This window comes from Phascolarctos cinereus, unplaced genomic scaffold (genome assembly GCF_003287225.1).
Source record: "Phascolarctos cinereus isolate Bilbo 61053 unplaced genomic scaffold, phaCin_HiC Scaffold_4;HRSCAF=312, whole genome shotgun sequence".
Lineage (NCBI taxonomy): Eukaryota > Metazoa > Chordata > Mammalia > Diprotodontia > Phascolarctidae > Phascolarctos > Phascolarctos cinereus.
Genome location: NW_027555847.1, coordinates 352,758,870 through 352,775,102, shown reverse-complemented (window position 1 = coordinate 352,775,102; position 16,233 = coordinate 352,758,870). Strand labels below are relative to the sequence as shown.

At 39.1% G+C, this 16,233-nt stretch overlaps 1 protein-coding gene across 7 annotated transcripts in view; it reads right to left on the bottom strand.

Moving 5' to 3' along the window:
* Positions 1 to 16,233, bottom strand: part of FYB1 (FYN binding protein 1) — a 202,804-nt gene that overhangs the window by 38,858 nt on the left and 147,713 nt on the right. For 5 of the 7 annotated variants that reach the window (XM_078153208.1, XM_078153206.1, XM_020996129.2 and 2 more), the window contains exons 4-9: positions 13,071 to 13,120; positions 12,370 to 12,389; positions 11,816 to 11,850; positions 10,372 to 10,492; positions 8,156 to 8,315; positions 6,864 to 7,008 (exon numbers count right to left, since the gene is read on the bottom strand). In XM_078153208.1, the coding sequence (XP_078009334.1) occupies positions 6,864 to 7,008; positions 8,156 to 8,315; positions 10,372 to 10,492; positions 11,816 to 11,850; positions 12,370 to 12,389; positions 13,071 to 13,120 (531 nt within the window). Of the gene's footprint in view, positions 1 to 6,863; positions 7,009 to 8,155; positions 8,316 to 10,371; positions 10,493 to 11,815; positions 11,851 to 12,369; positions 12,390 to 13,070; positions 13,121 to 14,885; positions 14,936 to 16,233 lie in introns of all 7 variants that reach the window. The other 2 variants (XM_078153207.1, XM_078153210.1) reach the window with 1 other exon arrangement.

Here is a 16,233-nt window from a genome sequence, read left to right as displayed (position 1 = left end):
GACTAGGGAAGGAGGGGGAAGCAAGGTCAAAGTGTTAGACATATGTCCTTCTTGCCAACATGTGCAGAGATAATGGTACCCAAGCTTTCTGTATTCTAGGTCTTTCACTCAAAGAGACTAAGATTACTGATAGCAATCTGAATGACTGATGCTGGTGAGAAGGGAGGGGTGAGGACCATGAGGTGCTTTGCACCATTTCCTGCTCTTGAAGTCAACCTTCGTGCTTCCTTGTTTTATATGTGTGTGTGTGTGTGTGTGTGTGTGTGTGTATACATATGTATGTATATATATGTGTATATATATAAAAGGGGTTAAATGACTTGCCCAGGGTCATACAATAAGTGGCAAGTGTTTGGTCTGAGGTCACATTTGAACTCAGGTCCTCCTGACTTCAGGGCGGGTGCTCTATCCATTGTGCCACCTAGCTGCCCTTTTCCTGTTATTTTTTTTTTCTAATAGACTGTGCTCTGGCTTCATGCTTCCCTTTCCGCCTCTGTGTCCTTTTTCGTGCCATGATTTACCCCATAGTTGGATTTTTTAAAAGATAAAGACAAAACAAACCCTTAAAACTCAGTGTTAATCTTGGTTTGGGTTGACATTATTTGGGTAAAAGAATTGGGAAAGAGGAGTCGGGATATGAGTGGTCGATGTGGCTCTTCTACTTTCCCCAGCAGGGGGCGTGAGAGGGAAGGCAGCACACGTCCTCTACCTGGAACTCGCAAACCCGGGAGTTTTTGCCTGCAAGTTTCCTAAGCCAGCCCGAAGTGCTAAGCAGGAGAAATAAAAGGAGGGAGCGGTGAAGGGAAGAATGGAGAAGGGAAGGAGAGGAAAGGGGAAGAGGAAGAGAGAGAGAGAGTGTAGAGAGGAGGGAGGGAGGGGAGGGTAAGGGAGGGGAGGAGAGAGAGGAGCACTATAAACACACAGAGATTTATGAAGCCACAAATTTCCCCTAGATTACCGTTATTGATGAGCAGCTAAAGAAGCAAGGAGGGGACTCATTGAATAGGTTCCTCTATCTCTTCTCCTTATTATTGGCTACATGTCTCTGAAAAGCTCCCCTCCTCCCTGCCCCACACTCCATCTCAATAGCAACCCTATAACATGTTTGTTACATGGTAGTATACGTATTACATGTATTTTGATGGAGAAGCAAACCGTACATGGTACAGATTCAAAGCTTCATATGCGTTCATCTCTCTTTTCCCATTGTGCTTTGTATATGCATCATATTTGGAGTTTCAGAAATTCCTCAAGGTTTAAAAGGTGCATGACTTAAATTTAGATAATGTCTTCAACTTTAGTGCAATTTCCTTTTCTAATGGATTTGCCATTTATTCATGAACTGAATCATGTACTTGGCTATGAAACATTCATTTTTTGAAATATGGTATATGGCAGTTCATATCTTTTCTGAAAGAACTGAAATTATTAGAGATACTGAACTGCCAAACACCATGATATTGGGTCAGTGTGTTTCTTATTACTAAGGCCACTGCAGTTCTGAAAAACTTGGGGTACATGTCAAATGTTCTGATACATACTGGATGATTCATCGACATAAGCTAAAGAAAAGGTATATGTCAGGAGACAATTCACTAGAGAAGATAAAACTGCCAGAGAATGGTTTGACAAGTATAATGCAAGATAAAAGAGTTTGAGGAGTGAAATATGTTCCTAGGGGACTGGGGACCACATGATAATTCTGTTTTGTTTTGTTTTTCACTATAGTAACCCATGAAACTGAAAAATACAAAATAGTCCCTTCATCTACTTTAGATTCCATAATAAAGAAGGGAATGTGGTAAGAAGGGGATGCTAAGAATCACAAAGCTCCTAGATCGTCTACACAGACTGAATTAAATGTTGATATCCATCTTGTGAGATTTTTAAGTTTTACCATATTAAGTTAAAGGTTCTGAGCTTTTTACAGGTTTGCATTAGACCTGTAGCCAGGGTGCAGTGACCAGGGTTTTTTTCTTAGAGCATAAAGTGTTGTCAATTGAATGGGACATGCTTTTTGGTCCTCTAGCTAGCCCATGGCTTTCATGTCTCAAAGTCTTTTACCACCTCCAATCCCTCACCCAGGCTTTAGATGCCATCTCTGAGAGTACTGTTAATGTGGCATTCCTCTCCTATAATCTCAACCTGGCTCTTTCTCTACTTTCACCATCTCTACTCAGGGGATTGTGTGTCAGAATTGTTGACCTTGCTGTAGAAGCTCAGGCTAGACTCACTGAGCAAAGGGCTATCCCCCTTCTATGCCTTACTCTGCCAACAAGTGCAGAGTGACCTTTTCTGTGACATAAATTTGCCGTAAACATCAGAATTCCTAGTTTTGGTTCTGTTAATAATTTTATACTTTTAAATAACTTAGATAATAATAAAAATTACAGAGAGGAAATGAAAAGGTCTTTTCCAAACTCTCAGTTGTTAATACTCTCCCTGTAGAAATTACTTATTTTCTATTTGATATTCTGTGTATATGCTGTATCGTTAGTAGACAGTGAATTCCTTGAGGGCAGGAAGGCTTTTTCATTTTTGTTTTTGTACTGCCAACACATAGTGCAGGCAGTGCCTGTAATATAATGTTGTCATGTTTGACTGTGACCCTGTTTGGGGTTTTCTTGACAAAGATATTGGAGTGGTTTGCCATTTCCTATTCCAGATGGGGAACCTGAGGCAAACAGGGTTAAGTGACTTGCCAAGGGTCACACAGCTAGGAGGTCAAATTTGAACTCAGGAAGACGAGTCTTCCTGACTCCAGGCCCAGTGCTCTGTGCACTATGGCACCACCCAGCCGCCCCTTGAATGTAATGGACACTTAGTAAATGCTTGCTGAATATTGTTGAATATGTTGAATAGTACTTTAAATGGTAGATGTGAGAGCATTTCAGATAGCTGTCATAATTAGGAATTGTCATAGGAATTCCCAGGAATATCCTAGGAATATTGTAGCCAAATTCCAGAGTTCTCAGGTCAAGGAGAAAATAATGCTTCTTGAATTGAATTGAAGGGGTTCCTTTTTCTTGTGGAAATAAAATGTACCACAGAGTGCTATACAAATGCTAGTTGTTATCATTATTATTATGAAGAAAAGGGGGGCAGGGTGAAAGAGAGGAAGAAAGGAAAGGGGAAGAAGAATAGGGAAGATAAGGAAAGGAGCAAGAAAAATTCATGGTGTAGTAGAAATGATGGTGGGACAGGAGTCAGAAAGCACTGAGTTCAAGTCTTGCCTCTGACACCTACTAGCAGTATGATCTTGGAGAAATCCCTTAGCTTCTCTCGGTGACTTCTGGGCAGCTCTCTAAGACTCTAAGTCACAGATGAATCACTGATTCTCATTGGTAATGGATAGAATTTCTACACCAATGAAATCGCAGACCTAGACCAAACCCTTCTGTACCTCATCCTTCAAAAAACAAACAAAAACCTCCCACAATAACATAATTTGTACTACCTACTTTATAGACTATTACAGGGAACATGCTTTGTAAATTGCAAAGAGCTATATAAAATATATTATTATTATGTAATGCTTTATTGTTTACAAAGTACTTTCCTCACAACTCCCCCAAAGTAATGCAATTATCATTACTCCCATTTTTTCAGATGAAAAAACTGAAGCTCATTGAAGTTGAATAACTTTCCTGGGGTCATACTGCAAATTGTTAGGTCCAAGAGAAAGAAAAGCTGGGGAGGAGGATGTTGGATGAGAGGGAAGGGAAGAAGGAAGAGAAAAGTGATATCAAGTGAAATGACCAGGGACCTCCTTTCTTCCCCTGCAATTAAATTTGCTTGTGCTCCTCCAAAGCTTCCAGCTTTGTTGTGGGGTGGAGGGTGGGGATGGAAGGTCTGTCAGCACCTACTTAGTGGACAGCTCTTCAGCTGATGCTAGAGCTTCCACTTTACACCGCCCCCCCCCTCCACTTCGCCATGTCCACAAATCACGAAGTAGACTTTTAAAAATGGGCATCATAATCCTACAGAAGACTTGTTTCTAGAGACTGTTAACTGATGTATCCCAGGACCTTGTTTCTGCCAGGTTCCCTTAGTTGCTATGGTTTTTTTTTTTAAATTGCTTACTGATGCTTCATAGTCAAGAGCTTCATGGCATTGCCAAAATATGTGAAAAAATGGGGAAGTTCTGAAGCACAAAGTGTTTGGACAAAGCTCCTCCTCTTAGGATAGAGAAGTACTTCAAATGGTAGATATGAGAGCACGTCAGACAACTGTCATAACTTCTCCCTCCAGCAGCAGGAGAGGCAGAGGCCAGACCCACAAAAGGCAGGACACTACTAATCTGGTCAGTTGCATCATTGGTTAAATAGCAGAAATTCACCTCAGGGTATCAGTGAAGCAAAGCATACAAGAAAGAGCTGACATTTAGAATGGACTGTTTAAAACATGCAGGTCTGAGTGACCCAAGAGGCAGAAAAATGCCAATCTTGTGAGTTTCCCTTTAAAATTCTGGAGGGATGACAAAGTTGAACTTTGGTATCAAAAGGCCAAAGTGATCCTGCAATGCAGAGCTTTTTTTTTTTTGCTCTGTCCTGTACTTTTGAGTTACTACCATCCTTCCCATTATTCAGGTTTGCAAGTTTCAAGTCATTCCATACTCCTCAATGCTGTCTTGCCTTACAGATCTCATCAGCTGCCAAGTCTTGATGATTCTCCTTTCACAAGATCTTTTTTCACAAGATTTTTGTGAAAATTGTCACATTTTGTGAACATTGTCACATTGTCTAGGTCTCCTTCTCTCCTCTTATGTGATCACCACCCTAATTCAACCCCTCTCATCTGTACTGTTGTATGAGGCAGCTAGGTGGCACAGTGGATAAAGTGCTGGGCCTTGAGTTAGAAAGATCTGAGTTCAAATGTGACCTCAGACACTTACTAGTTGTCTGACTTAACCTCTGCCTCAGTTTCCTTACCTGTAAAATAGGAAACACCTACTTCCCAGGGTTGCTGTGAGAATCAATTGAGATAATATTTGTAAAGTAATTAGATTATTATTATTATTATTATTATTATTATTAGTCTCCCTGCAGCCAATCATTCCCCTCTCTAAACCATTTCCTCATCTCCGGCTGCTGCACCCACTGTGACCTATACTCGAAAAAGTCTTGGGACTTAAATTCTTAGAGCCTCTCACCTGAATTCAGTGAGGAATCCCAGCCTGTCCTTAGTGATGCCTCCTAATTGCTGAGTGGCTGCCACCAGAGAAAGTTTGTGATGACCTCTCTTTTCCTAACCTCACTCTCCACCTAGAAGCCAGGGCTGGGGCAGGGCAGTACAAGTGAATCGGTTTCCCAGGTGTTTCAGGTTGCCTTCCTGAGGCTGAAATCACTTGTGTCTTATCCTGCCTTCCGTGTTTCTCTCCCCACTCCTGCCCTTGGTAGGTTGGGCGAATGGAAGTCAAAAGTACTAGGAACCAGTGTACATGTCTGCCATGGTACACTTATTAGTAATGCAATAATGGAGCAAGGAATGTAAGTCAGGGGAAAAAAAAAAGAAAGAAAGATTTGGTTTATGCCAAGAGGATGAGTAGTCTGTCTGACAAGGCTGCTGCAGTAACATTCCTAAAGCACAGATCTTACTATGTTATCCTCCTGCAGAACTGACTCCACTGCCTCCCTATTCTCTGCAGGATCAAATACCAAGTTCTTCTGGTTGGCATATACAATTCTTCACTACCTGGCTCCAAGCTATCTTTTCAGGAATATGATACATTATTCATTTCCGTTCTTGTGCTCTTTGGGTGAGTCAAATCAGCCTTTTTGCCATTCCTTATGTATGACATTTTATTTCCCACCTCTGGGCCTTTACCCAGGTTGTTCCCTATGTCAGGAATGCATTTCCCCCCCTCACTGCTCCCTTATGGATCCCTGTATTCCTTCAAGGCTCAGCCAAGTAACATTTTCTATAGGAAGTCTCTCCTAATTTCCCTAGCTGCTAGTACTCCTCTCCCCCAATTATCTTGTATATTTTTTTGTATGTGATTTGCATACACTCATATGCATACATACTATCTCCTCCAACAGAATGTAAACTCTTTGAGGTCAGGGACTGTGTCATTTATGTCTTTGTATACCCTGCACAATGACCAGCTCATAGTACACTTAATAATTGTTTGCTGATTGATGTGATAACAATGATAATTATTCATACTTAGGTAGTGCTTTAAAACTTACAAAATGCTTTTCACGCAACTCTTTGAGGTAAACAGGGCAAATATTGTGAAATTTTTTTTTTTTTATAGATGGGAAAACTGAAGCTCAGAGACGTTAATTGATTCACCTGTGGTTATACAAATAAGTTTTCATGGATAATGAATTTTGGGTGGAAATTGACCTCAGAGGCCATCTAGTTCAATCCTTTCACAGAGGAGGAAACCAAGGCCTGTAACATGATTTGCCCAAAGACACGAAAAGAGACAGATTTTGAACCCAAAGTACTGAGAGAGGATTCCAACATGAGTCGTCTGATTCCAAGGGAAATGCTCTTTCTAAACAGCTGTGCCTGCATTCCACTTACAAAGCTGCCATAGCATCTAGGCCAAATCCCATCATGACAAATATAATTAAAAGATCAACCTTGGTACATCTAACTTACTAATTTGGCCAGAGGTTTTCTTCTTTCAAATAAAAGTCAACATGAGTAGATGACAGTATGACAAATAAATGTGGAATTCATTATAATGAGCTCATCACCTTTTTCAAGTTCTTGTTATTTTTAATTTAGTTGGAGGACAGCTTAATGAGAAGCAGGAGGCACAGAAGCCAACATTTTCCCCAGAACTCAGAATTTATAGGACAGACAGGCAGAAGTAACTTAGTAGTGTCATCATTTACTTATAGACCCACCTGCTAATGCTGCCATGTTCAGCAACGTCATCGTACAATTCTTGATCATCTTCCACAGGTCTTGATGGAAGAGTGCTCATTGAATTTTTCTTTCTTTTCAAAGAATCATAATCAATCTCCACTGCTGTTGTTTTAATATAGCCATCTACAGATTTTGGGGGAAAAACTTATGTTTAAGAAGCCACAATCTAGGAAGTGATATGCTTACTGTACCAAATCTTTCTTATCACACCAACTCCTCTGCTTTGTGATTCACTTTTAGATAGATCCTTTGTGATGCTCTCTTTAAAACAATTCAAAGCTCTGTCCTGCTGAAATTTAGTTAATGTCAGGATGTAAGTAACCTTTCCTACAAAGTGCTAAAAGAGCTACATTTTCATTTAGCATTGAATTTTTTTCCTCATAAGAAGAAAGTTAATATGGATTTAATGGAGGTTGTAAAAATATTGTGATCATAGGAGCTACTAGTCCAATCCCTTTTATTTTACATGCAAGAGACCAGATTGAGGGAGGATAAGTGATTTGCTTAAGATTGCACAGGTATTAAATACCAGAAGTGGGTCTTCTGACTCCAGAATCAATGTTCTTTTCATTGTACCATGCTTCCAAACTTCAGGTTTGTGAACTGTTCTGTGTTCTATGAAGTTTGGATTCAGTCAAAGGGCCACACTTGAAGACCTAGAGGGCCACATGTGGCCTCGAGGCTGCAGGTTCCCCACCCCTTGTTTAGATCCTAAGGAGATTAGTGCCAAGTGGATAGGATGAGAGAAGAAGCATGGCACAGTGCACAGGGGACTGGCCTCAAAATCAGGAAAACCTGGGTTCAAATCCCACTTCTATATACTGGCTGTGTGACTCTGGTTATCCCTTAGCCTCTCAGTTCCTTGGGCAACTTTCTAAGACTATAAGTTGCAAAGAAGGATCTGAAATGGTTGTAGAAGTCCTTCATTGGGTGTTTTCTAAATGGATGAAATCACAAGTTCAGTTTCCACACTTCACTCATCCTAAAAAAGAGAGGACCTGTTTATCCACAAATATTTAAAGCAGCATTATTTTTAACACTTTGAAAAATTTTGAAACAAACCATGTGCCTAAAGATTGAGGAATGATTCAATAACTTGTGGCGTGTGACTAGAATTGGATGCAGAATTGGAGTGCTAAGGAATGACTGATATGCAAAATGCAAACAAACACAGCTTAGATGAAATGGTGTAGTGGGAGAAAAAAGCAGAACAAAGAGAATAACAACGTAAGGAAAATATTTGGAAGAAAAAGAGGAACTTTGGACTCACATGTGCCTCTGGAGGTTCTGCCTAACCATTTTCCTTCAGGGTTGTCTGTGATGCGGATTATTTCGATTTCTTCTCCTTGTTTGACGCTCAGCTCATTCTTCCCTCCTTTGACATCACAGCAAGCCTTAGCTTGATGAAGTACTTGAATAGGACCTGTGAGCTTCAAGGTGCAAGAAATAGAATGTTGTCCATGTTCTTCTAGGTTTTAGGGCTTTAAGGAATTAAAATTCATACACAGAGGAGGACTAGTCATCAAACACCTTATTATCCTGTCCACCATTTCTGATCATCTCGAACCAGGATGAAAGCCAGAAGTCCTGTCTAGGGGACATTTAGCGTACAGCAATGATTTTTTTTTCATTTTTTTTATTAATTTATTTTGATTTATCAATAATCACTTCCATAATCTTTTGAGTTTTAAACTTTTCTCCCCCTCCTCCTTACTTCCCTCCCCAAGATACAGCAGTGATTAAGGAACAAAAGATACCAGGGCCTGGGTCAGGATATAATTGGCCCAAAGACGAAGGACATATTTCTTAGTGGCTGAAAAGAACCAATTGGCTCCAAGGATTCTGCCTAGTACCCAACATCAATCAATACACAAAACAATGTGTATTTAAACCTCTAAATCTATACTACACAGTATCCTAAGATTTTTAGTGAAGTTTTAAGTTTTAATAACTAAAAACTGCACTAAGGCTTTTGGGATACCCCATATGTAAAGTACTGGAGGCTTCAGGGGGATTTGCCCTACCTGATTTCTGAAGGAAGCTTATGCTTCACTGAGTAATCAGCCCATTATTCTACTGCCTCACTGTAGGACTGAAAATGTCAGAGGAAGGTGAGGCTATGCAGAAAGGAGGAGTTCTCTTGTTATAGTTGGCAAGTATTTGGAAAAGGTAGGTAGATGCCCCTCATTTAAGCTTGAAATAGACATCTACTGGTATCTTGAATAGTTTGATGCCATCTTGCCAGCATTAGGGTAACATTCTGAAAACAGGTCTATCTGAAGAATTTCCTAATAGTTCAGTACCTATTGTGAATCTTGTGGTAAAATGAAGATCCAGTTTTCAATTAAAATAATCACATCTGATCACACCAATATTGTGGGAATGATATAGGATTTCAGTTATTAGAGATCAGAGCAGGTCAGGAACATAGGAAGGTGAGATGAAGGTTAAAAGAGCGAAGCATAAGGGGCAGCTAGGTGGTGCAGTGGATAGAGCACTGGCCCTGGATTCAGGAGGACCTGAGTTCAAATCTGACCTTAGACACATAACACTTGCTAGCTGTGTGACCCTGGGCAAGTCACTTAACCCCATTGCCTAACAAAAACAAAAAACCAAAACAAAACAAAAAAAGAGCGAAGCATGGAGGACAGAGGTCAGAAAAAGCCTCAGGTCAGGAATATAGAAGGACAAACCATAGATTAAAGGAGATGGGGTGGGGCAAATATTAGAAGCCGTAGCACAGCAAGAGTGCCAAGTTCAGGGATCTGAGTAAATCATGTCATGGTGCCATTATTCCTGAGATCACAGTTCTTGGACTGGAAGGAACCCTGGAGATCAATTCTCCATCTCTCTCATTTTATAGATGAGGAAGTTGAGGCCTATGGAGATGCAATGATTTGCTGAAGATTACAAAGGTAGAAAATCACAGATTTGGGACTTGAACTCAACTCCCATGACCCCCAAGTTCAATAGTCCAACTCTAGGGCTCTTGAAAATAATTTTGAGGTATGGCTCAGTTAAGATTCTCTTAGTTATTTCTTCTCAGGGCAAACACTGGGCTTAGGATGTGGGTGAGCTTGAGTTCCTGAATATGGGCTTTTGCTAAACACAGCACAATGGGAAATTCTGACTTTTTTTTCCACTTAGTCAGAAAACACTCATTGAGAGCTTTTTTTTTTAAATGGAGAAGTTACCATGCTAAAGTTTACTTTTCACATCCTTAGATGGATTTGTGACCTCATCAATTTAGAAGTTTCATCCAGTAATATAGCTCATGACCCATCTATACTTTTGTTTTATCAAGTTTCCTTAAACCCAAGCATGGCTATATTAGGAAGGGAAACATCACCAAGAAGTATTATTGAGACAACTTTTTTCAGAATATGATTTTCAATCCATTTTAGTTCTGGCACTCCTAAAGCACTTTAGGAGAAAGCTTTATAAAGTTAATCTTTTTTTTTACTGAGCACCAAATAATGAGCTTACTTTGAACTTTTTCTTGATCTCTTGCTCCTTTTTTTCCTTCTCCTTCTGTTCTTTCTTCTCCTGCTCCAATCTTTTCTTCTCTTCTTTATCCCTCTTCTTCTCTCGTTCTTTTGTTGTTTCTCTGCAAACAGATATTTTTACCTTGCTTACATTGGAACTGATGGCCTAGCTGTCACTACCTCTAAAACTTTTCTGCTTTTCTACACACAGCTGAAGAGGTTATTCAGATCATGGATACTGAAAATGAAGCCAAGTCGGAGTCAACTAGCCACACACTTCATAGGCCCTGTCAGTCTGGAGGTGTGGATAGTGGAGGGCTCCTGGAAGTGGAGAGGTACATAGACTGTAGGCTCCAGCAGGAAGGGACTTCAGGGCCAGCTCATCCAATCCCATCATTTTTACTGATGAGGAAACAAAGCCCCAGTGAAGTTAAGTAACTTGCCCCAAATCACACAGGTAGGAAGTGTCTGGGAAAGGATTAGAACCCAGGTTCTCTGACTTAGAACCAGTACTCTTTCTACCATATGGTAGAGCTACTTGGTCAATGGATGGAGATTACTTCAGGTACTGTCCCTTCTTCCTTTTCTCATTAACAGGTAGATGACTGAAAAATATGGGGACCATACTTCCTAGTGAATCTAGAAATTTTGTGTCAGTCTTTGATGCACTAAATCTATAAGGTACCTACATTCAAGATAACAGGAAATACCACATTGGACATCATTCAGTTACTTTCCAAGAAACATTTTTTGTTTTCATGGGCTACCTACAATTTCATTTGGGAACCAATATAATTTACTTTCCAATGCATAAGAAGCTGGTGCCTTGATGCTTTACAGCATAAAGGTAAAACTCAGAGCCTGCAGGCCTCATGTGATCAGCACAACTCCAGAGTGAGCCAGAAGCAGATTAAAATGTAATTGAGAAATATTTAACAGAATAAATAAAAATACAACAGATAACGTTAATTTGTGGTTTTCTAAATCAACATATGGCCTCCAGGGATGTACTTTTATTTGACACCAAACCTTTAAGTTATTTCTTACAGCATCACTCTAAGAAAAACCAGAACTAGAACAATGGGACACAAATAGATTGAGAGATTTCCTCAATTACATTTAGATAGTAAACAATAAAAAATACTGGCTTTTTTTTTTTGCTTCCTGGGTCTGTGATTTATCTATTAGTCCACACTTCCTTTCATTGAGCTTATTAGACTTTTTTATCTACCATCCTTAGAGAAGCACTGCTCTCCTAGGTAGTGGAGGGATACTGCCCACCTCTGATGTGATTGCTCTGACCTTCATGGCTCTTCAGTCCTTCATTTGAACACAATGTTTTTCGGTTTTTAGCATAGCTACCCCATGTTTCTTAGCACACATATTGCATTTATCTTTTTTTTTTTTAATTTTAAGAATCATTTATAAAAAAAAATAGTACTCACATGTCTTCGTATGTTTCTCCATTGCTGTCTTGATCCTACAAGAGAAAAATGGCTAATGGTAAATTTTTACTTATTTCAAGAGAAGGAAGACTAAATGGTTAAAAAACATTGTGACTCACACACAGAATGTAAGAATGAAAGTTTAAGCTTTGCTTAAAATACTTTCTCATGAGCTAGAATGGAAATAGAAAACAATGAAAGAATCTTGTCTCTCCCCCTTCTAATCTCTCCAGCATGTAGCTAGACTCATAACCAATTATACAGCTATTATGACAACCTAAAAGAATATAATGCAAGGGTGGGGATGGGTGGGTCTTAATTCTGGGAGATTCTTTGAAATAGAAATAAAAACAGAAAACACTTGGTCACTTATCTACTTGTTGGTCTTACATATTTGGATCACAGCAACTTGAGAAGATATCCAATTCATTTTAAAATTCTAATTGTCAAATATTTTTAAAATTATGGTTTCATTTAATCAGGAAAAAGTAAAAGCATACAAAGTAAATAAGTGAATTGTTTATTTTTAAAGAAAAATGAACAGATTACCCCACCTCATCTGGATTTCCATAATCTAGAAACAAACAAAAATGAATAAAGTTTTAATTTATGGTTTTATGAAAATTGTCACTTTCCCCTCCATTAGATGCAATTTCAGTATTACTCAAGATTTTTTTTTTAAATAAAGAAATAATGTATTTTATCTGGAAATATTTTAATGAAGAAATAGAAATACATTATAAGATAAGTGCTACAGAAGTTTTAAAAAATGGTTTAATGAACATTTGAGTTGACATAAAGTCATTTATAGGGACCTCTGTGAAATAATCTAATAAGTCAAAAGATCCCATCATGTCTCTTTTGAAAGAAAGGTAAATTCAATATTCTGTGAGCTTACATGGAGTACGGGTGTTAGAAGCAAATCAGAACATATTTGCTTTAATGAAAATGATAATATATGTCCAGTAGCTTATCAATCTTAAAAGTGCTATGTGAATACCACATGTGTAATACAGATATATCCATATATATATATATATATATATATATATATATATATATATATATATATATATGTATATATATATATATACACATCAATACCCATCTTTATGTAAAACATTTTTTCTCTATATACGGTGTGTCTATCTCCTTACAAACTTGCTTTTATGAATCAAAAATAACATGGGATCAATAACATTTTCTGATTTGTCAGGGATTAAGCATAACCCAAGGATAATATAGCATATCTTACCATTGGATTGCATATCAACATCATCATAATTTTCTTCACTTGTTGAACTTCTGAAAACAAAAAAGAGGGAAAAAAATGAAAATAGAACAGGTTCTCACAATACACTGTAGCCCTGGTTTCCCAACTCTAGGACTTAGAGTAAAACTCACCTATTTGTATAATACATTTAATAGTGACTTCATTATTTCAGTGGATTCATGGTTTCATTGGTATCTATACTATTTTCACCAATACAGATCCAAATCTTCTTATTCTGCCTATTGGACATTTTGAATTGGATATTCTGTGGGCCATTTCAAATGCAACATGTCCAAAAAAGAACTTGCCATCTTCCCCTTTAAGCTCATCCTTTTCCCCAACTTCTTCCTTCCTCCCTTCCTTCCTTCCTTCCTTCCTTCCTTCCTTCCTTCCTTCCTTCCTTCCTTCCTTCCTTCCTTCCTTCCTTCCTTCCTTCCTCTCTCTCTCTCTCTCTCTCTCTCTCTCTCTCTCTCTCTCTCTCTCTCTCTCTCTCTCTCTTTTTATTGAAGACACCACCATCCTAATAAGTCATCTTGGTCAACAACCTCAGAATTATCTTTGATTCTTCCTTCTCCCTCAATCATCATATCTAATCATTTGCCAGATCTTGTAAATTCTAACTTCTGTAACATCTCTCACATTTTTCCCATTTGGTTCACTCATATCACTATCACCCCACCTCAGGCCCTTAGCATTTTTCACTGAGAATATTGAAATACCTCCTAATTGTTTTTCTTGCATCCAGTCTCTACTCTTTTTAATCCATCCTTATTCCTAAACTCTGATCATATCATGCCTCTGTTCAAGAAGCTACAGTGGCTCCCCATTATCTCCTGAATTAAATACAAGCTCCCCTATTTGGCACTTAAAGCCCTTCACTTAACACTCACTAGCTGTGTGACTCTGGGCAAGTCACTTAACTCCAATTGCCTCATCAGAAATAGATAAATAAATAATTATATAATTAAAGACCTTCACTGCTTGGCTCCAAACTGCCTTTCCAGGCTTATGATATATTACTCCAATCTCCCACCTTCATGCCTTTGCTCAGGCTGTCCTGTAGGCCTGGAATGCAGTCCCTCCTTGCCCCTGCCCTTAGAATCTCTGTTTTTCTTTAGATGTTGGCTCAAATGCCACCTCCTATATGAGTACTTCCCTTTTCCCTCCTCCTCTTAGTACCTTCACCATCTCACCTCCTTGTATTTATTTTATATATAATACTATATGTACAAATTGTCTTTCCCAATTGAATGTAAGCTTCTTGAGGGTAGGAATAGATTAATTTTTGCCATTGTGCAGGGTATGACCAGCCAGAAAAGTGATCAAAGAAAACTATGCATTGAAGCCCCTCACTGTGGACCTATCTGTGTGCTTTCTAACTGTGCTATGTTCTGGGCTCTCCCTTGAACCACTTCTCCTATTACCTTTTCCTGATTCTCACCCTGTGCCTAGGGTTAGGCCTGCTTTCCCAGGATTAGGAGGGAGTCAAATGCTTTAATTCAAATAGAGAACTCTGTGGGGCAGGGCTCAGTACAAGATTGCTCTGTGTGTCAGCTAGCTTACTCCCAATATCTCTTCCCCATTCCCTGAAAACCCTGCATGGAATTTATCCTTTGAGCATTCCTCTTAGATATACACATCAATACCCATCTTTATGCAAAACATTTTTTCTCTATATACGGTGTGTCTATCTCCTTATAAACTTGCTTTTATGAATCAAAAATAACATGGGATCAATAACATTTTCTGATTTGTCAGGGATTAAGTATAACCCAAGGATAATATAGCATATCTTACCATTGGATTGCATATCAACATCATCATAATTTTCTTCACTTGTTGAACTTCTGAAAACAAGAAAGCTGAGCCGATATGGTTCTAGACAACTGTATTGCTCTTGACTATCTTCTTGCCTCCTCAGGTATCTGTGCTTTGGCCAACACTTCTTGTTGTGTGTACATTAATAATTCCTCTAAGGTAGAACTCCACACTCAAGGGATATTTGCTACAGGCAGCCTCTTGGATGCAAGACATACACTCTAGCCTAATATCTCTCCCTACCTCCTCCTGGGAGTCATGACTCCTCTCCTTTCTTTCTCCCATTCTGACCCTGTTAATAATTATTTTACTCACGCTTATATTTGGTCTATGCTTGTTTAACTTCCTGGTTCACCTTGTGTCTTCTGGCTTGCAGAAATTCCACTTTCAACTCTTAGGATATCAACCCCTACTCTTGGTGTCCCTGAGTGGTTTTCCTCTCTCTAACCTGGATTCAGCGGGTACCACATTCTGCACTCCCATGCTGACCACCTTTCCTCAAACTATTCTTGGCCCTTGAAATGGACTTTTCTCTTCTGTTCAGCAGGAAGCACCTACTGAAGACAATGACCTTCACCCCTTTTCCCGAAAGATTTCTCCTGTGGTTGAATGGGGAAATGATACGTATACAAACAGTGCCCTAAAAGCTAAAAAAAAATTAAGAATTGTTTTTTTTTTTCAGTACCTTGTGAGGCCCGCCTGAGCTTGAGAGTATCCTGGAGTCTCTTCCCCTTATCTAGGGATATCAAGAAAACTCCCCCCTATCCTGGACCATAAAAATTCCATGTCTCCCTCCTCCTGAGTCATAAAATTTCCCCTGTCTTCTTTATCCTGGGTCCCTTATCCTGTCATCCATCTCCCTCATCCTGTGTCACGACAATTCCTTTTCATCTCGTAAAATAAAACAGGCCTCTGTCCCTCTATAAGTTGCTAATCCTCCTTGTAGGGCCAGCCTGCTGCTTTTGTGGTCAATAAAGCTCCCAATGGTCAGAGAGAAGGTCCAAGTGAATTCTTTCACACCTGAACCAGCTCTCCTACCTCTGAACCTCAACGATTGTATTTCTAGAATCCAGCACGATGCCTAGCATTTAGTAAGTGCTAAATAGGTACTCCTTGATTGACTAATCCCTTGTAATTCCTGTCTATATCTTCAACAGATATCAAAATAATGAAAATTAAAAACACCAAAAAAAATTGAGGGCAAGCCACACCCATCTATCTATTGATGAAAAATCATTCCAGCCATGAGGAACAGCCCTAAAAAGGAGAACTCTTTTTTTTTTCTTTGCCAAAGATGCATGGACTTCTGCAATGGGCTGCTCATCAT